The sequence below is a fragment of the Phoca vitulina genome, unplaced genomic scaffold (genome assembly GCF_004348235.1).
Source record: "Phoca vitulina isolate PV1807 unplaced genomic scaffold, GSC_HSeal_1.0 scaffold77, whole genome shotgun sequence".
NCBI lineage: Eukaryota > Metazoa > Chordata > Mammalia > Carnivora > Phocidae > Phoca > Phoca vitulina.
In genome coordinates, this window is record NW_022589780.1 from 5,829,019 (window position 1) to 5,851,025 (window position 22,007).

The following is a 22,007-nucleotide window of genomic DNA, read 5'->3' on the forward strand; positions in this document are numbered from 1 at the left end:
ACCTCTTCCCCTCAGAAATTACTCCAGTTTATGCCTATTAGGAGAAGAGCAGAGTTACCATTGGCCCTTTGAACATAGAAATCACACTCTGCTTTTCGCTGGCCCACTGTATCATTCTGATTACTTTCATATTGTGTACAGGCCATTTAATATTCTTGTTACTATGCTTCTAGTTTTCCCTAAGTAAAAAAGGGGAGAGGGCTCACATGCTTTACCAACCTTGTGACTATGCTGTCATGATTTAAAGGTTTGGAAAAGGAAATCTTAAATGTATTCTCTGCTACCAGGAAGAATGTCAAATATTCTTTTTGTTTTTTAAAGATTGTATTTATTTATTTGAGAGAGAGAGTGACAGAGAGAGAGAGCATGAGCTGGGGGAGGGGCTGAGGGACAAGCAGACTCCCCACTGACCAGGGAGCCTGAGCCAAGGCTTGATCACAGGACCCTGAGATCATGACCTGAGCTGAAGTCAGACACTTAACCAAATGAGCCATCCAGGTGCACCTCAAATATTCTTTTTTTTTTTTTTAATTTTTATGTTATGTTAGTCACCATACAGTACATCATTAATTTATTCTTAATAACACTAATAGCCACATACTATTGCATTATATTGTCAAAGAAGCATTGGAGTCAGATTCAGATTTCAATACAAGCATTGTCATTTATTACTGGCATAACCTTGGGCAGTTTCTCAACCTCTCTGAACCTGAGTCTCCTCACCTGCAAAAATGAGCCTAATTAGTCTGTTCTTGTAGGGTTTTTAGTGAGAATTAAATCATGTATGCAAAAGTGCCTAGCACTTATAGTGATGAGCACTGGTTGTTATAAGTAAGTGATGAATCACTAAATTCTACACTTGAAACTAACATTACACTGTATATTAACTAACTGGAATTTAAATAAAAACTTGAAAAAAAAGAGAAAAAAAGAACAGATGTTTATAAATATTAGTTTCATTTCATTCATTTGAAACCAGAAGATGTAAGTTCAAGTTCTCACTTTGCTATGTTACTAGCAATAGCAAATGACCTCAAGAAAATGGAAAAAGAAGATGTGATATATATGTACAATGGAATATTAGGTAGCCATCAACAAATCAAATCTTGCCATTTGCAACAACGTGGATGGAACTAGAGGGTATTATGCTAAGCGAAATAAGTCAAACAGAAAAAGACAACTATCATATGATCTCATTGATATGTAGAATTCTTTTATTTTTTTATGCCAGGAATTTATCAGAATCACCGGAGAAAATTTTTCTTATTATTTTGTTCAATTAGCCAGCATACAGTACATCATTAGTTTTTGATGTAGTGTTCAACAATTCATTAGTTGCATATAACATACAGTGCTCATCACAACACGTGTCCTCATTAATACCCATCACCTGGGTACCCCATCCCCCACCCCCTCCCTTCTGTAACCCTTAGTTTGTTTCCCAGAGTCCAGAGTCTCTCGTGGTTTGTCTCCCTCCCTGATTTATTCCCATTCTGTTTTTCCTCCCTTCCCCTATGGTCCTCCAAGCTATTGCTTATGTTCTGCGTATAAGTGAAACCATATGATAATTGTCTTTCTCTGCTTGACTTATTTCACTTAGCATAATCCCCTCCAGTTCCATCCATGTCAATACAAATGGTAGGTATTCATCTTTCTTGATGGCTGAGTGATATTCAATTGTATATATGAACCACATCTTCTTTATCTATTCATCTCTTGAAGTGCATCTTGGCTCCTTCCACAGTATGGCTATTGTGGACATTGCTGCTATGAACATTGAGATGCATGTGCCCCTTCTTTTCACTACATCTGTATCTTTGGGGTAAATCCCCAGGAGTGCAATTCCTGGGTTGTGGGGTAACTCTATTTTTAACTTCTTGAGGAACCTCCATACTGTCTTTCAGAGTGGCTGTACCAGTTTGCATTCCCACAAACAGTGTAAGAGGGTTTCCCTTTCTCCAAAACCTCTCAAACATTTGTTGTTCCTTGCCTTGTTAATTTTTGCCATTCTAACTGGTGTAAGGTAGTATTTCACTATAGTTTTGATTTGTATTTCCCTGATGGCTAGTGATATTGTGCATTTTTTCATATGTCAGTTGGCCATTTGTATGTCTTCTTTGGAGAAGTGTCTGTTCATATCTTCTGCCCATTTCTTGACTGGATTATTTTTTTTTTTTTTGGGTGTTGAGTTTGAGAAGTTCTTTATAGATTCTGGATACCAGCCCTTTAGCTGATATGTCATTTGCAAATATCTTCTCCCATTCCATGGGTTTTCTCTTAGTTTGTTGACTGTTTCCTTTGCAGTGCAGAAGCTTTTTATCTTGATGAAGTCCCAACAGTTCATTTTTGCTTTTGTTTCCCTTGCCTTTGGAGACATATCTAGCAAGAAGTTGCTGTGATCGAGGTCAAAGAAGTTGCTGCCTGTGTTCTCCTCTAGGATTTTGATGGATTTCTGTCCTCCTTTTAGGTCTTTCATCATTTTGAGTGTATCTTTGTGATTGGTGTAAGAGAATGGTCCAATTTCATTCTTCTACATGTGGCTGACCAATTTTCCCAGCACCATTTATTGAAGAGACTTTGTTTTTTCTCCATTGGATATTCTTTCCTGCTTTGTCAAAGATTAGTTGACCATAGAGTTGAGGGTCCATTTCTGGGTTGTCTATTCTGTTCCATTGATCTATGTGTCTGTATTTGTGTCAATACCATTCTGTCTTGATGATCACAGCTTTGTAATATAAGTTGAAGTCAGGCATTGTGATGGCCCCAGCTTTGGTTTTCTTTTTCAATTGCCCTGGAGATTCTGGGTCTTTTCTGGTTTCATACAAGTTTTAGGTTTATTTGTTCCAGCTCTGTGGAAAATGATGATGGTATTTTGATAGGGATTGCATTTAAAGTGTAGATTGCTCTGGATAGGATAGACATTTTAGCAATATTTATTCTTCCAGTCCATGAGCATAGAGTGTTTTTCCATTTCTTTATGTTTTCCTCAATTTCTTTCATAAGTGTTCTGTAGTTTCTAGAGTATAGATCCTTTACCTCTTTGGTTAGGTTTATTCCGAGGTATATTACGATTTTTGGTGCTATTATAAATGGAGTCAATTCCTTAATTTCTTTTTCTTCAGTTACATTGTTAATGCATAGAAATGCAACTGACTTCTGTGCATTGATTTTGTATCCTGCCACATTGCTGAATTGCTGTATGAGTTCTAGCAATTTTGGGGTGGAGTCTTTGGGTTTTCCACATAAATTACAATGTCATCTGCAAAGAGAGAGAGTTTGAATTCTTCTTTGCCAATTTGAATGCCTTTTATTTCTTTTTGTTGTCTGATTGCTGAGGCTGGGAACAAGAGTGGTGAGAGTGGGCATCACTGTTGTGTTCCTGATCTTAAGGGAAAATTTCTCAGCTTTTTCCCATTGAGATGAGGTTCGCTGTGGTCTTTTCATAGATGGCTTTTATGATATTGAGGTATGTTCCCTCTATCCCTATACTTTGAGACATTTTAGTCAGGAAAGAATGCTGTATTTTGTCAAATGTTTTCTCTGCATCAATTGAGAGCGTCATATGGTTTTTGTCTTTTCTTTTGTTAATGTGATCTATCACGCTGATTGATTTGCAAATGTCGAACCACCCTTGCATCCCAGGAATAAATCCCACCTGGCTTTGGTGAATGATCCTTTCAATGTACTGTTGGATCCTATTGGCTAGGATCTTGTTGAGTATTTTGGCATCCATGTTCATCAGGGATATTGGTCTGTAATTCTCCTTTTTGATGATGTGTTTGTCTGGTTTGGGCATCAAGGTAATGCTGGGCTCACAGAATGAGTTTGGATGTTTTCCTTCCATTTCTACTTTTTGAAACAGCTTCAGTATAATAGGTTATTATTTCTTCTTTAAGTGTTTGGTAGAATTCCCCCGGGAAGCCATCTGGCACTGGACTCTTGTTTTTTGGGAGGTTTTTCATTACTGCTTCAGTTTCCTAGCTGGTTATTGGTCTGTTCAGATTGTCTGTTTCTTCCTGTTTTAGTCCTGGTAGTTTATAAGTTTCCAGAAATGCGTCCATTTCTTCCAGATTGCCTAGTTTGTTGGCATATAGCCGCTGGTAATAAATTCTAACAATTGTCTCTATTTCCTTGGTATTAGTCGTGATCTCTCCCCTTTCATTTGTGATTTTATTAATTTGGGTCCTTTCTCTTTTCTTTTGGATAAGTCTGGCCAGAGGTTTATAAATCTTACTAATTCTTTCAAAGATTTAGTTTCTAGTTTCATTGATCTCTTCTACTGTTTTTCTAGTTTCTATTTCATTGATTTTTGCTCTAATCTTTATTATTCCTCTTCTCCTGCTTCGTTTAGGCTTTAGTTGCTGCTCTTTTTCCTGGTCCTTTAGGTGTAAGGTTAGCTTGTGTATTTGAGATTTTTCTAATTTTTTGAGAGAGGCATGGATAGCTATGTGCTTCCCTTTTAGGACCACCTTTGCAATATCTCATAGGTTTTGGGACAATGTGATTTCATTTTCATTGGTTTGTATGAATTGTTTAAGTTCTTCTCTAATTTCCTGGTGGACCCATTCATTGTTTAGCAGGATACTCTTGAACCTCCAAGTGTTTGAATTCCTTCCAAATTTCTTCTTGTGGTTGAGTAACAGTTTCAAAGCATTGTGGCCTAGAAATATGCATGGAATAATCTCAATCTTTTGGTATTGATTGAGACCTGATTTGTGATGAGAGTGTGATCTATTCTGAAGAAAATTCCATGTGCACTCGAGAAGAATGAGTATTCTGTTGTTTTAGGATGGAAAGTTCTGTATATATCTACAGAGTCCATCTGGTTCAATGTGTCATTCAAAGTTCTTGTTTCTTTGTTGAACCTCTGCTTAGATGATCTGTCCAATCCTGTGAGTGGAGTGTTGAAGTCTCCTAATATTAATGTATTATTATCAATATGTTTCCTTTTATAAAAAATTATTTTATATGTTCTTTTAGTCACAACACATCATTAGTTTTTGATGTAGTGATCCATGATTCATTGTTTTCATATAGCACCCAGTGCTCCATGCAATATGTGCCCTCCTTAATACTCATACTGGGCTCACCCATCCACGCCTCCCACCCCTCTAAAACCCTGTTTTTTTCTTGGAATCCATTGTCTCTCATGGTTTGTCTCCTGTATGCATTCCCCCCCATGCTTCATTTTTTCTTTCCTTATCCTAATGTCCTCCATGCTATACCTTATGTTCCAAAAATAAGTGAAACCATATGATAATTGACTTTCTCTGCTTGACCTATTTCACTTAGCATAATCTCCTCCAGTCCCATTCATGTTGATGCAAAAGTTGGGTATTCACGCTTTCTGATGGCTGAGTAATATTCCATTATATATATGGACCACATCTTCTTGATCCATTCATCTGTTGAAGGGCATCTCAGCTCTTTCCACAGTTTGGCTATTGTGGACATTGCTGCAATGAACATTGGGGTGCATATGGCCCTTCCTTTCACTACATCTGTGTCTTTGGGGTCAATACCCAGGAGTGCAATTGCTGGGTCATGGGGTAGCTCTATTTTTAATTTTTTGAGGAACATCTACACTGTTTTCCGAAGTGGCTGTGCCAACTTGCATTCCCACCAACAGTGTAAGAGAGTTCCCCTTTCTCCACAACCTCTCCAACATTTGTTGTTTCTTACCTTCTCAATTTTTGCCGTTCTAACTGGTGTAAGGTGGTATCTCAATGTGGTTTTGATTTGAATTTCCCTGATGGCTAATGATGATGAACATTTTTTCATGTGTCTGTTAGCCATTTGTATGTCTTCTTTGGAGAAGTGTCTGTTAATGTCTTCTGTCCATTTTTTTGACTTGATTATTTGTTTTTTGAGTGTTGAGTTTGAGAAATTCTTTATAGATCTTGGATACCAGCCCTTTATCTGTAGTGTCATTTGCAAATATCTTCTCCCATTCCGTGGGTTGCTTCTTTGTTTTCCTGTTTCCTTTGCTGTGCAGAAGCTTTTTATCTTGATGAAGTCCCAAAAGTTCATTTTTGCTTTTGTTTCACTAGCCTTTGGACATGTATCTTGAAAGAAGTAGCTGTGGCTGATGTCAAAGAGGTTACTGCCTATGATTTCCTCTAGGATTTTGATGGATTCCTGTCTCACATTGAGGTCTTTCATCCATTTTGAGTTTATCTTTGTGTATGGTGTTAAAAAATGGTTGAGTTTCATTCTTCTGCATGTGGCTGTACAATTTTCCCAGCACCATTTATTGAAGAGACTGTCTTTTTTCCATTGCATATTTTTTCCTGCCTTGTCAAAGATTAGTTCACCATAGAGTTGAGGGTCCATATCTGGGTTCTATATTCTCTTCCATTGGTCTATGTGTCTGTTTTTGTGCCAGTAACATGCTGCCTTGGTGATCACAGCTTTGTAATATAGCTTGAAATCGGGCAATGTGATGCCCCCAGCTTTGTTACCTTTTTCAACATTTCCATGGTAATTCGGGGTCTTTTCTGATTCCATACAAATTTTAAGATTGTTTGTTCCAGCAATTTGAAAAATGTCATTGGAATTTTGATCGGGATGGCATTGAAGCTATAGATTGCTCTGGGTAGCATAGACATTTTAACAATGTTTATTCTTCTGATCCATGGGCATGGAATGTTTTTCCATCTTTTTGTGTCTTCTTCAATTTCTTTCATGAGTGTTCTGTAGTTCTTAGAGTATAGATTTTTACCTCTTTCGTTAGGTTTATTCTGAGGTATCTTATGGTTTTTGGTGCTAGTGTAAATGGAATCCTTTCTCTAATTTCTCTTTCTACAATTGCATTGTTGGTGTATAAGAAAGCAACTGATTTCTGTGCATTGATTTTGTACCCTGCCCCATTACTGAATTGCTGTTTGTGTTCTAGTAATTTGGGGGTGTTGGAGTCTGTTGGGTTTTCCACATAAGGTATCACGTCATTTGTGAAAAGAGAGAGTTTGACTTCTTCTTTGCCAATTTGAATATCTTTTATTTCTTTTTGTTGTCTGATTGCTGTGGCTAGGACTTCTAGTACTATGTTGAACAATAGTGGCAAGAGTGGGCATCCTTGATGTGATCCTGATCTTAAGGGAAAGGTTCTCAGCTTTTCTCCACAAAGATGATATTCACTGTGGGTTCTTCATAGATGGATTTTATAAACTGAGGAATGTTACCTCTATCCCTATACTCTGAAGAGTTTTAATCAGGAAAGAATGCTGTATTTTGTCAAATGCTTTTTGTACATCAATTGAGAGGACCATATGATTCTTCTCTCTTCTCTTATATTAATAATAATAATATATTAATAATGTGTTTTATCACATTGATTGATTTGCGAATGTTGAACCACCCTTGCATCCCGGGGATAAATCCCACTTGGTCATGGTACATGATCTTTTTAATGTATTGTTGGGTCCTATTAGCTAGGATTTTGTTGAGGATTTTGTAATCCATATTCATCAGGGATATCGATCTGAAATTCTCCTTTTAATGGGGTCTTTGCCTTGTTTGGAGATTAAGGTAATTCTGGCTTCATAGAATGAGTCTGGAAGCTTTCCTTCTCTTTCTATTTTTGGAAACAGCTTCAGGATAATGGGTATTATTACTTCTTTGAATGTTTGGTAGAATTCCCCAGAGAATCCCTCAGGCCCTGGACTCCTGTTTTCTGGGAGGTTTGTGATCACTGCTTCAATCTTGTTACTGGTTATTGGCCTAGTCAGGTTGTCAGTTTCTTCCTGTTTCAGTCTTGGTAGTTTACAGGTTTCCAGGGAGGCATCCATTTCATCCAGGTTGGTCAGCTTATTGGCATATAGTTGTTGATAATAATTTCTAATAATTGTTTCTATTTCCTTGGTGTCAGTCGTGATCTCTGCCCTTTCATTCATAATTTTATTAATTTGGGTCCTTTCTCTTTTCTTTTGGATAAGTCTGGCCAGTGGTTTATTGATCTTATTGATTATCTCAAAGAACCAATTTCTAGTTTCATTGATCTGATCTACTGTGTTTCTGGTTTCTAACTCATTGGTCTCTGCTCTCATCTTAATTATTTCTCTTCTAATGTGTGGCTTAGGCATCGTTTCTTCCTTTTCCCTAGTTCTTTAAGGTGTAGAGTTAGATGGTGAATTCAGGATTTTTCTATTTTTTTGAGTGAGGCTTAAATGGCTATGTATTTCCCCGTTAGGACTGCCTTTGCAGTATCTTATAGGTTTTGGACTAATGTGTTTTCGTTCTCATTGGTTTCCGTGAATTGTTTAAGTTCTTCTTTGATTTCCTGGTTGACTCAAACATTCTTGAGCAGAGTGGTCTTTAGCTTCCAAGTGTTTGAATTTCTGCCATTTTTTTTTTCTTGTGATTGAGTTCCCGTTTTAAAGCATTATGGTCTGAGAACATGCAGGGAATAATCTCAGTCTTTTGGTATCAGTTGAGACCTGATTTGTGACCCATTATGTGGTCTATTCTGGAGAAAGTTCCATGTGTGCTCGAGAAGAATGAGTATTCTTTTGTTTTAGGGTGGAATGTTCTGTATATATCTATGAGGTCCATCTAGTCCAGTGTGTCATTCAAACTTGTTTCTTTGTTGATTTTCTGCTTAGATGATCTGTCTATTGCTGAGAGTGGAGTACTGAGGTCTCCTACAATTAACATATAGTTATGAATATGATTTTTTATTTTGCTTAACAGTTGTCCTATGTAGATGGTTGCTTCCATGTTGGGGGCGTAGATATTTACAATTGTTAGATCTTCTTGTTGAATAGACCCTTTTAGAATGATATAGTGTCCTTCTGTGTCTCTAATTACAGACTTTAGTTTAAAATCTAATTTGTCTGATATAAGAATTGCTACCCCAGCTTTCTTTTGAGGTCCGCTGGCATGGAAGATAGATCTCCATCCCTTTACTTTCAGTCTGGATGTATCTTTAGGTTCAAAATGAGTCTCTTGTAGACAGCATATGGATGGGTCCTGTTTTTTTATCCAATTTGCAACCCTGTGCCTTTTTATGGGAGCATTTAGGCCATTCACATTGAGAGTGATTATTGAAAGATATGAAATAATTGTCATCATGTTGCCTGTGAAGACGTTTTTATAGATTGTCCCTGTAAATTTCTGTTGTATATCACTCTTGGGGTCTTTCTCCTTTTATAGAATCCCCCCTTAATATTTCTTGCAGGGCCAGCTTAGTGGTCACATATTCTTTCAGTTTCTGCTGGCCTTGGAAGTTCTGCATCTCTCCATCCATTCTAAATGACAGCCTTGCTGGATAAAGTATTCTTGGCTGCATGTATTCTCGTTTAGTACCCTGAATATGTCTTGCCAGGCTTTTCTGGCTTGCCAGGTCTCTGTGGATAGGTCTGACGTAATTCTGATGTTCCTTCCTCTGTATGCAAGGAATCTCTTCCCCCTAACTGCCCTTAAGATGTTTTCCTTGATTTTAAGATTTGCGAGTTTTACTATTACATGCTGGGGTGTTGGCCTGTTTTCCTTGATTTCGGGAGGGGTCCTCTCTGCCTAGAGGACACACATGAAACATGTTTGTTTCATTCCCCAGATTAGGGAAGTTCTCAACTATGATTTTCTCAAATATATATCTAGTCCTCTCTCTCTCTCTCCACCCCCTCAGGGATTCCAGAATTCTGACACTGGAACGTTTCATGGTGTCACTTATTTCTCTGATTCTATTTTCATGGATTCTGAGTTGTTTTTCCCTGGCCTCCTCTTTTCCCTTTTTATCTATTAATTGGTCTTCTGGGTCACTAATTCGTTCTTCTTCCTCACTTACCCAGCTCTTAGATTATCTAGATTAGATTGGATCTCATTGATAGCATTTTTAGGTTCTGCCATTTCAGCTTTCATTTCTGCCCTTAGAGACTCTATGTTGCCATTAATTGATTTCTCCATTCTAGCTATTGTCTTCACAATTGCTAGCCTGGCTTCCATCTCCGACATCTTGGTTATATCTGAATCTATTTGTGAATCTGTGGCAGATATCATAATCCTGATTCTTTCCTATTTTGGGGGTTCCTCCTCCTAGTCATTCTGTTGCTGGGTGGTTGAGGGAATGTATAGAGTCTAAATTAATGACCACAACCCAAGGAAGAAGCACCTGTTTTCTAGAGACCTTAGGGTTTGTGGTATCTTGTTTTCCCAGCCTTTCTTCTGGAGGAGGTGCCTGCCGTGCTGTTCCTTAGGCAACCCTGTTTTGGCAGAGATGCCCTGCCCCTTGTGGCATGGTTGGGGTCAGTGAAGACCGGTTTTGGGGGCTTTTGTTCTCTGGCTGCTTTCCCTGGTGGCTTTCTGTGTCTCTTCCAAGAGTCAGAGCAGAAGAGAGCATTTCCAACACTCTGCCTCAGAGCAGAGAGATCACAGTCTGTTCTTCAGTGAGCTCTCCAAGCCACACTATCTCCATTTCTCTCTGTGCTGCTAAAAACTGCAGTCCTGGATTGTATGCCCCTCAGCAGCACTCCCAGTCCTCGCCTCCAGGTCAGGGCACATCTCTGCCCTTTGTGCTTCTAAAACCGCTAGCTGCCCCCAGTTTGCACACGGAGCCCCACCACTCCATGTTTCCATCTGGGGGGCTGCCCTAAAGTCCTTTCCCTGCCGCTACCAGTCTGCAAGTCTGTGCCTTGTCCCCAGTGTGGGAGGCTATCACTCACCGGGGGTGTAGGATCCCCATGGCTGGCTCCCTCCCCATTCTGTTTATCTTCTGATATCTGCCCACAGAATCACAGCTCCCCTCTTTGTACCTCGAAACCAACTGCCTGCGATATTCTGTTTGTAGAAATCCAGATCTATGTTCCTACAACTCAGCCTGATTTTGTGGGTGTTCAGAGTGGTCTGGTAGATATCCAGCTCAATTCCGGGGACCAGGTGGAATAGGGTCCCCTACTCCTCTGCCATCTTTCCCCCCCTCTCCTATCAATATGTTTCTTTATTTTAGTTATTAATTGGTTTATATAATTGGTAGCTCCCATGTTGGGGGCATAGATATTTACAATTATTAGATCTTCTTGTTGGATAGACTCTTTAAGTATGATATAGTGTCCTTCTCCACCTCTTACTACAGTCCTTGGTTTAAATGTATGGTGATTAACATAACATAATAAAATAAAAATAGATAAATAAAATCTAATTTGTCTGATATGAGGATTGCTACCCCAGCTTTCTTTTGAGGTCCTTTGGCATGGTAAATTTTTCTCCATCCCTTCACTTTCAATCTGGAGGTGTCATTAGGTTCAAAATGAGTCTCTTGTAGACAGGTTATGGATGAGTCCTCCTTTTTTATCCAATCTGAAACCTTGTGTCTTTTTATGGGAGCATTCAGTCCATTTACATTCAGAGTAACTATTGAAAGATATGAATTTAGTGTCATTGTATTACCTGTAAATTCCCCATTTCTGTAGATTGGCTTTGTTTCTTTCTGGTTTATATTACTCTTGGGGTCTCTCTTCACTTACAGAATCCCCCTTAATATTTCTTGATGGTCTGCTTGGTGGTCACATATTCTTTCAGTTTCTGCCTGTCCTGGAATCTCTTTATCTCTCTGAATACAGTTTTGCTGGATAAAGTATTCTTGTCTTGCTGAATGACAGCCTTGCTGGATAAAGTATTCTTGTCTGTATGTTTTTTCATTTAGTACCCAGAATATGTCTTGCTAGCCCTCTCTGGCTTGCCATGTTTCTGTGGCTAGGTCTGATGTTATTCTCATGTTCCTCCCTTGATATGTAAGGAACTTTGTTTCCCTAGCTACTCTCAGGATAGTTTCTTTGGCTGTATGATTTGCAAGCTTATCTATTATATGTTGGGGTGATGATCTATTTTTATTGATTTTGGGAAGGATTGCTCTACCTCTTGGACATGAATGCTTGTTTCTTTCTCCAAATTAGTGAAGTTCCCAGCTATGATTTACTCAAATATACTTTCTAGCCCTCTCTCTCATTTACCCTGGCTGTTAGAGTATCCAGTTTAGACTGCATCTCATTCACAGCATTTTAAAGTTCATCCTGATTAGTCTCATTTCCGCCCTTATAGATTCTATATTGTCACTAATGCTTTTTTCAAGCCTCGCTATTGACTTTATGATTGCTATCCTGAATTCTATCTCTGAATCTTGCTTATATCCATATTGATAATCTCTGTGGCAGAGAACACCCTCTCTGGTTCTTTTTTGTGTGAGTTCCTCCTTCTTGTCATTTTGTCCAGAGAACAATGGGTGGGCGAATGAACAGAGTCCAAAATATCAACCACGTCCCAAGCAAGTTGCACCCTAGCAACATCCTGAGTAGTTGGAAGCCACCACAGAAAAACAAAGCCAAAATGAAACACAAGAATAAAATTTTTTTTAAAAAGGGGGGAGAAGGTAAGAGATATTATAATTTTGCAGTGTAGACTAAGCAGGGTGTTCCACTTGTTCCTGGGTGAATTTTGGTCTGTGTGTTAGAAGACATTACATCCCAAAATTGCAACAAAAGTAAAACTTATGGGATGCCTGGGTGGCTCAGTTGGTTAAGCATCTGCCTTCGGCTCAGGTCATGATCCCAGGGTCCTGGGATCAAGTCCTGCATTGGGCTCCTTGCTCAGCAGGGAGCCTCTTTCTCCCTCTGCCTGCCACTCTCTGTCTCTCTCTGACAAATAAATAAAATCTTTAAAAAGTAAAACATATATATTTGTATATATATATAAAGATAAAATTGAATAGAATGAAAAAAGGAGTAAAATGAAGCATATATCTATAAAAAAGATAGGTGTGAAAAAATACAAGTTAAAAAGTGACTATGAAATATAAATTGGTATAATAAGCATCTAGTTGAAATGAGAAAAAGTAAAAAGAAAAAAAGAGAAAAAGCATAAGAAAAAGAAAAAAAGAAAAGGAGAATTTTATCTGAACAATAAATGAGTCGTGAGGCAACACCTGGAGCTCAATATACTATTTTCCCCCGGCATTGAAATTTTACAATCTTATGGGATCCATAGACTTGTTGTCTACCTGTTCTTCCAGACTGTCTTCTAGGGTAAGGGCCTGCTGTGGTGTTTCTCAGGTATCCCTGCCCGGGCAGAGTTGTCCCACCCCCTGTCAGGGAGATGGCCTCCATGCAAACTGGTTCTCTGTGTGGCTTTTTTTCCCTGGAGTCTTTCCACACCTCTTCAGAGGATCAGAGCAAAAATGGCTGCACCCAAACCTCTGGCCCAGAGCAGAAAGATCACAGCTTGCCCTCTTTAATAAACGCTCCAGGACAAACAGTCTCCACTTCTGTATGTGCTGAAAACTGCAGCCTCCCATGGTATGCACCCACTTCAGCTCTCTCAGAGGTAGTCCCAGGGGCCAGGGAATGCCACTGACCTTTTTGAGTCTAAAACCATGAGTGGCCATGGTGTCTCGTGCACACACCCGAAGCTCCTGGATCATGTCTAGGTGCCACTCTAATGTCCTTTCTGGGCTGCTACTGCCTTGCGAGCTTTGGCACAGTCAGGCGCAGGTTACAGACTTTTTCAGGCTGCTCAGGAAAAGAGCAATTATTGACCAGCCCAGCTCAGTTTATGGTGATCCAAGCTGAGAATCCCTTCCTGGGCTCACTGACCATAATCTGCTTTCTGGTTCCACTGCTCAGGCACTCTACCGGTTCAGGCACTCCCGTTCGCTCTGTGACTCTTCAGATCCTGAGACCACAGTGCCATGCCCTACCTAGAATTCTGCCTTTTCATTTCCAGAGCCCCTTTCAGAGAGAGATTTCTCTCACTAGAGCAGATTTCTAAGGGTTCTGATTTTGAGCTCTGGTGTTATATCACTTTCCAGGAGCCAGCTTATGGAGGTTCCCCCCTCTTTTGTTTACTTCCAATATCTCCCTACAGATTCATGACTACACATATCCTACCTTGCAAAAAGCAGTAGCTTTTCTGCTTGTAGAAATCCAGATATATATTCTTACATCTCAGGCTGATTTCATGGGTGTTCAAAATGGTTTGATGGATATCGAGCTAAATTCAGGAGATTAGTTGAAATGGGGTCCCCTACTCCTCTGACATCTTGCCCCCCTCCCCTGATATGTGGAATTTAAGAAAGAAAGCAGAGGATCATAAGGGAAGAGAGGAAAAAAATGAAAAAAGATGATACCAGAGAGGGAGACAAACCATAAGAGACTCTTGAACTTAGGAAACAAAATGAGGGCTGCTGGAAGGGAGGGGGACATAAAACAAGGTCCCTGCCCTCCAGAACAATGGGATAATCAAATGAAAAACTTGCTAGTCTAAGGCTTCTTACTTTTGTTCTGATTGTGTACAGTCTGATTCCAGTGAGTTCATCAAGCAATGAGAGACTCAGTAGGAAACGGGCTCCTGATCATTGGGAATTTTTTAAAAAAGATTTCTTTACTTCTTTGAGAGAGAGAGCAGGGGGAGGGGAACAGAGGGTGAGAATCTCAATCACACTCCTTGCTGAGTGCAGAGCCTGATGCAGGGCTTGATCTCACAACCCTGATTTCATGACCTGAGCCGAAACCAAGAGTCAGATGTTTAACTGACTGAGCCAACCAGGCGCCCCAAACATTCAGAATTTTTAAGCCAAACTGAATGACAACTCATTTTAGAAATAAAAGGAGGTTTTTGGGCGCCTGGGTGGCTCAGTTGGTTAAGCGACTGCCTTCGGCTCAGGTCATGATCCTGGAGTCCCTGGATCGAGTCCCGCATCGGGCTCCCTGCTCGGCAGGGAGTCTGCTTCTCCCTCTGACCCTCCCCCCTCTCATGTACTCACTCTGTCTCATTCTCTCTCTCTCAAATAAATAAATAAAATCTTTAAAAAAAAAAAAAAAAAAAAAAGAAATAAAAGGAGGTTTTTATTTTGATGAAACCCCAACAGTTTACTTTTGTTTTTGAAAAAAAAAAAAAAGAAATGGAAGAAAGGATTCCTAAAGATCTCTGACATGAAATTTAAAAAATTATATGAGAAAGTATGGAATAAAGTATGAAGGCACTCTTGGTTATGTATTTACTATTGTTCTATAGCAAATCACCACACATTTAGTGTCTTAAAATAACACCAACTTATTTATTTTTAGTTCAAGAGGTCAGAATTCTAAAATTAATGTGCTGACAAGACTGTGTTGTTTCTGCAGGCTTCAGGAGAGAATCTGTTTCCTTACCATTTTCAGTTTCAGAGCCTTCCCACATTCCTTGGCTAATGGCTTCCTTCTTATATCACACGACCTCTTGTTTTTGTCATCACATCTCTTACTACTAATTCTTATCCTGCTGCCTACTTCCCTCTTATAAGGACCTTTGTGATTATAGTGAGTCCATCTTGATAAACCAGGATAATTTCACCTATCTCAAATCCTTAACTTAAACCTGCAAAGTCCCTTTTACCATGTAAGATAACATATTCACAGATTCCAGAGATTAGGATGTGAACATCTTTAGGGGACTATTATTCAACCTACCATAGGTACTGTAACTTAGAAATAATCATTGGGATTAGAAAAGTCAGGATGGTATTTATGGAGACAGTACATCTTGATGGGTATGAAGATAAGGAGGTCACTCCTATGTTGGGGAATGACATGAACACAAGCAGTGGGGATAGAAATCAGCATAATTTACATGGAGTTTATTAAAACGACTGATGTAAATGTGGTAGGTGTGAAAAATAAAACCAAATGGGAGGAGAGAAAGGTCAGATCACAAAGCCAGGCAAAGGGATACAAATTTGGTAGAATGGCAATTGGGAGTTACTGCAAGTTCCCAAGTAAGCCCCCAAGTGATGTTATAAAAGCATTCTCAGGATGATTGGTCCAGGCAAGTAGAAGTGGGAGAAGGGACCCCAAGAGGAACAAAGGTTGAATGATTATGTCTCTACTGAAGTATCACTGATGTCTAAGCTGCTTTCAGGGTACCTGAAAACAAATTGCCAACTATTTCAAGGAAGAGAGAAAGGGCCAAGGCAGGATCATTTTAGCCTCTCTCCACCTACAAGAGTACAAGCCATAGACAACAACCAGGGGCCTCTTGTAGCATTTAGCAAAGGAAGATGATTTTTATGAGCTCAGGAAAGTTTCTTTATTTTTATTTTTTTTAAGAGCAAAAATATGCTACACTTACCTCATTGCCACATTACTTCCATCTATGACAACTGGCCTCAAATTTTCACTGCTGTCTATTTCATCTTCAAGAGACAGCTCAGGGCTTGCGATCTCTCTGGAGCTGGGACCCCGAGGCACTAACAGACTCAAGCTGACCTGCCCTTCCGAATCACCTTTGTTCCCAAGTCTGACAAGCTCTGCCAATACATCATTAATAAGTGATTCTGGGCCCAACTTGTTCAATACTGATTGAATCTGTGCCTCTGCATAGCCCAGCTTTAGAGCAAAATCCATCTTCGCTTGGTATTCCTTTTCCAAGTCAAGCTTCCCCTCTTGCAGAATGCTGCTCTGGGAGAAGCTTGGATGATCTAAGCAGGGTGATCTATAGAGCTGACGGTGTGGCTTAGAGGGAATTTCTTTTTTTTTCAGCTGAGCATCCTCAGGTTGGTAGCTATTGTCATTGTTGCTGCTCTTAAGGCTCATCTGTTCAGGGTCACTTTCAGAGTTTATCCACTCTTCAGAGTCAGCATTACTCTGCTCCATGCTGTCTTGCTTAGACTGTTGTTTCTCTTCCTTGGAGGCATTCTTCTCCATTTTTGGTGTCTCCACTGCAGCTGTGGCCGTCATCCCGTTCAGTGGGCAGTCTGAGGTCTAATCAGCTCTTTTCCTTTTTAGCCTGCTTGGAATCCACATACAGTTACATTCCTTTGTGGTAAAATGTGGTGGTAATGATGGTGCAAGAGTTTGCCTGTTTGGTTTGGTATGTTCAGATGTTACCAGTCCCTACAAATAAACAAACATACCACAATCATGTTTAGTAAAATTCTAGAAAAGCATTTCCAAATGCAAAGGTTTCTTTGTAAGAAACTACAGGCTGTATGACATTTAAATTTTGTGCTTCAAATGATTGGACTCATCTTACAATAAAAAAAGAGAGACTCCAATTCTTTAATAATTCTAGTCATAAAAATTTCAGTGGTGGCAATAATGTTGTAATTCCCCCCTCCCCCTCACAAAATAAATCAAACTATAGTTAACTGCTAATCATAACAACTTTGAGAAAGAAAAACATGGCATTTCTACAAGGGTCAAGAATATATACATCCTTGAAAAGATTTTCTCTTTTCCTTTCTGCCAGGTAAGTTTTCCCAAATCTCACACCAGATCCTTCTTGCTAAAGCTGAGTTCCACTCCTGAAGAGCATAACATCTCCAGCACTACTCATTGCAAAATATCAGGGACTCTATCTACTGGGTAGAATAGAAAACAATTAAAATATCTTTCAAGCAATTGAAGTACGGTATAAGGTGACAAGTAGATAAGCATGCTCCAGATTTTTTTAAAAAGTGTCTGTGTACACTTATGAATTGTATCTGCAGCCTTTTTATTTATTGTAATTGTATTTATTGTATTGTAAAGAGGAGAAAATTAAATCAACTTGCAAAATAAACCAAAACATTTTTAAAAAAATATTAATTACAAAAGAGAATTAAGGACAATTTTATTTCTGAACTCCTCCTCTCACCTACAGCATCTGTCCCTGCATGTTTGAGTTGTAACTTGGCCAAAGTGTTTTTTTCTCAGTCTGAGCCTTGGTTTCCTCATATATAAAATGAGAATATTGATACTTACCTCACAAGGTAAGGATTATGTAAGATGAGTAAGGAAAGTGCTTAGAAAAGTGAACAGAACACATAGTAAGTTCTCAATTATGTAAAGGATGTAACAGACACCATCAAAAGATTTTTTTTAAGAAGTCTAACAGTAAGGCAAAGGCTATAGACCTTTGAGCACTGACAAGCTCTTCAGATAGCAGCAGTGTTCGCTAATCTAAAACCAGGTTATCTATGTGACCAATGTACTAGGGTTTTCCAGTTACCCTTTAGTAATATTTATACAAACAAGAAGAAAAGTCACCAATAGCTCTATCTAAGAATAATATGGATAACTGCATGTGTGCTTTAGGAAAGTCACATTTGGAAACATTATATGCATACAGAATTGACATCTCAGAACTGATATCCCAGTAGCATATGACTTCCATAATGATTATACTACCACTTGTGACTTCAAAATTTTCCCTTAATGAATTAGCCAATACATAGACATCCATTTTACTTTCACTTCTCTATTAATCTCTTATTGGATTTTGAAGTCTATTTCTTTTATAAGTTCATTTACTATCTGACTTACATTTTATTCTCTTCAAAATAATTTCTAGTGAACATAGGACATTGAGATTTTCCCCTTGTCTTTATTCAAAGCTCAAAAGTCACTTTAAAAAAAGTCACTTAAAAACAACTCTTTATAAGACTAACTGTATATTTTATTGGCAAATGAGAGGTACCTGTAGAAGACAAGTTTGACTGTTCCTAGTTAATGGACCATAGAATATTTTTTTTTTCTTCTCTATTCTCTTATATTTTGTTCTGTCCAAATTAACATTGATGTGAGCACCTTTACCATGTCCACGTATACAATACACTATATGTTACATACAGTACATGTTCAATATACAGTAGCAAATTTAAGGTCAGGAAAAAACCCACAACATAGGAAATCTCTTATAATTATTAGTTTTTATTATGAAAGTTTCATACTCAATAACTAAAGCAGAAGAGAAATAAATGACTTAGCAAACATAAACTTGGATTTACCTTTCAAAACCTTAAGAAAGAAGATTTTAAGAAAATTGTTGACAGTCTGTCCTAAAACTTGTGTATGTGTAGGTGTCATGTGTTTTTTGTGTTTGTTTTGTTGAACAATATAAACTTCTTGAGGCAAAGATGGCAGAAATGCTTTTCGTTTGAAAGAATAGTCATTGAGTGCCAGACACTGAAATAAACTCTGGATCTAGAAAGAGAAACCAGAATTGATCCTGTCCTCAAAGAACTCACAAACTAATAAAGATTGGCTAGAAGTGGCTCTAGTAAGTGCTAAAACACAATTCTATAGAGGTGGCCATCTATTATTGTCCAAGCTGAGACACTTATGAGAATAAAAAGAATGTTACTAATAATTATGTCAGATCATTAAGCATAAAAATTAGCTTTGTCCCAGGCAAACATAGATGTATGGTTGGTCCTTCAAGTTACTTGAAAATTTCCATTCACATACAAAAGAGGGAATGTTAAATTCTGTCAGTGGGGTGAGCAATAAGAGTAGTGATTATAGGGATTAAGAATGAATTCAAGAAGGACATAATATTTAGAGTAACTTTCTGACTAATAAATTAATTAATAAACATTTACCATTTACTTAGTGCTGACTATGTGCCAGGAAACATGTTAGGAGCTGGGGACATAAAAACAGACATAGATCCTGATCTCAATGTTCTTATAGTGGTGATTGTGGGGAGTGGAGAGAGATAATAATCAAAAAATATATATAATTTATGACTAAAAACTGTGACAAGTGATTAAATGTTTAAAAAAATAGGAAGGTATCAGTTGAGCCTTAAAGGAAAGAGTAACAATTTGCTGGCAGGGAAGAACTTTCTAAATTATAAATATTTAAACATTAATATGACGCTATGCCTTAGTCAACACCTCATGCCTAATATTAGTGGTAAGGAGTGATAAATGAAAGCATTGAGAATGGATAAAGGAAAATAGTTACTTTTGCCCAAAAAAGACTGTAAGTAAGGAGAAAATTTCAAAGATGATATTTCTACGAGACAGGGATGTCCACTCTGACCATTAAAAATTAACATAGTACTGAGCCTCAGTCTGAGCAATCAGACAACAAAAAGAAATAAAAGGAATCCAAATTAGCAAGGAAGAAATCAAACTTTCACTACTTGCAGATGACATGATACTCTATGTAGAAAACCTGAAAAAAATCCACCAAAAAATTGCTAGAACTAATACATGAATTCAGTAAGGTCACAAGATAGAAAATCAACATACAGAAATCTGTTGCAATACTATACACCAATAATGAAGCAGCAGAAAAAGAAATCAAGGAATCAATCCCATTTACAATTGTACAAAAACCCATAAGATACCTAGGAATAAACCTAACCAGAGAGGTAAAAGATCTTTACTCTGAAAACTATAGAACACTTGTGAAAGAAATTGAACAGGACACATAGAAATGGAAAAACATTCTATCCTCATGGATTAGAAGAACAAATATTGTTAAAATGTCTATAATACCCAAGGCAATCTACACATTTAATACAATCCCTATAAAAATACCACCAGCATTTGTCACAGAGCTAGAACAAACAATCCTAAAATTTGTATGGAAACACAAAAGACCCCAAATAGTCAAAGCAATCCTGAAGAAAAAGCAAAGCTGGGGTCATCACCATTCAGAACTACAATCTATACTACAAAGCTGTAGTCATCAAGACAGTATGGTACTGGCACAAAAGCAGACACATAGATCAATGGAACAGAATAGAAAACCCAGAAATGGACCCACAACTACATGGTCAATCTTCAACAAAACAGGAAAGAATACCCAAAGGAAAAAGTCTCTTCCACAAATGATGTTGGGAAAACTGGACAGCAGTATGCAGAAGAATGAAACTGGACCACTTCCTTACACCATACACAAAAATAAAATCAAAATGGATGAAAGACCTAAAAATGAGACCTGAAACCATAAAAATCCTAGGAGAAAACACAAGCAGCAACCTCTTTGACCTCAGCCATAGCAATTTCTTACTACATATATCACTGGAGGCAAAGAAACAAAAGCAAAAAGGAACTTTTGGGACTTCAAGATAAAAAGCTTCTGCATAGCAAATGAAACAGTCAACAAAACTAAAAGGCAACCTCTGGAATGGGAGAAGATATTTGAAAATGACAGATCTGATAAAGGTTTAGTATCCAAAATCTATAAAGAATTTGTCAAACTTAACACCCAAAAACCAAAAAATCCAGTTAAGAAATGGGCAGAAGACGAGAATAGACACTTTTTCAAAGAAGACATATAGAGGGCTAACAGACACATGAGAAGATATTGAACATCACTCATCATCAGGGAAATAGAAATCAAAACAACAATGAGATACCACCTCACACCTTTAAGAATGGCTAAAATTAACAACACAAGAAACAACGGATATTGGTGAGGATGTGGGGAAAGGGCAACCCTCTTGCATTGTTGGTGGCAATGCAAACTGGTGCAGCCACTCTGGAAAACAGTACAGAGGTTCCTCAAACAGATAAAAATAGAACTACCCTATGGCCCAGAAGTTGCCTACTAGGCATTTACCCAAAGAATACAAAAATACAGATTCAAAGGGGTTCATGCACCACAATATTTTAGCAGCATTATCAACAATATCCAAAATATGAAGAGACCCCAAATGTCCATTGACCAATGAATGCATAAACAAGATGTGGAGAGAGGAAGCTAGATGGCAGAAGAGTAGGAGACCTCGTTTCATCTGGTCCCTTGAATTTAGCTAGATAACTATCAAATCATTCTGAACACCTCTGAATCCAACCTGAGATGTAAGGAAAAAAATTGCTGTACTTCTACAAATAGAAAAGCAACCACTTTTTTACAAAGTAAGAGGTGTGGAGAAGTGAATCTGAGGGGATATATTAGAAGATAAATGGTAGGGAGAGGGAGGCTCTATAAGCCGGCTACCAGAAAGTGATATAGTCATGGAACACAAAATGAGAAACTTTAGAAATCTGCTCCAGTAAGAGACATACATGCCCGAAAGGTGCTCAGGTGGCAAAATGGGGCAGAACCCTAGGTGAGACAGCATGGTCTCAGGATCTCCGGGGTCACAAAAAGAATGGGGATGCCTTAGCCTGCAGAGTTCCCAAGCACTGGAGCAGGGAAACCTGTCATGGTCAGCGACCCCAGAGGGGGTTCTCAGCTCCTTCACCATAAACCACAAACCATGGCACGACCTGGTGACCACTGTCCATGGGGGGCCCTGCAAAGGGCAGAAATGCAGCAACACTC

At 38.5% G+C, this 22,007-nt stretch overlaps 1 protein-coding gene across 3 annotated transcripts in view; it reads right to left on the minus strand.

Annotated features, from left to right (window-relative positions):
* Positions 1-22,007, minus strand: part of ZC3H12B (zinc finger CCCH-type containing 12B) — a 549,765-nt gene that overhangs the window by 65,417 nt on the left and 462,341 nt on the right. For all 3 annotated transcript variants that reach the window (XM_032393861.1, XM_032393862.1, XM_032393860.1), the window contains one exon: positions 16,093-16,856. In XM_032393861.1, the coding sequence (XP_032249752.1) occupies positions 16,093-16,700 (608 nt within the window). In that variant the 5' untranslated portion in view covers positions 16,701-16,856. The remainder of the gene's footprint in view (positions 1-16,092; positions 16,857-22,007) is intronic.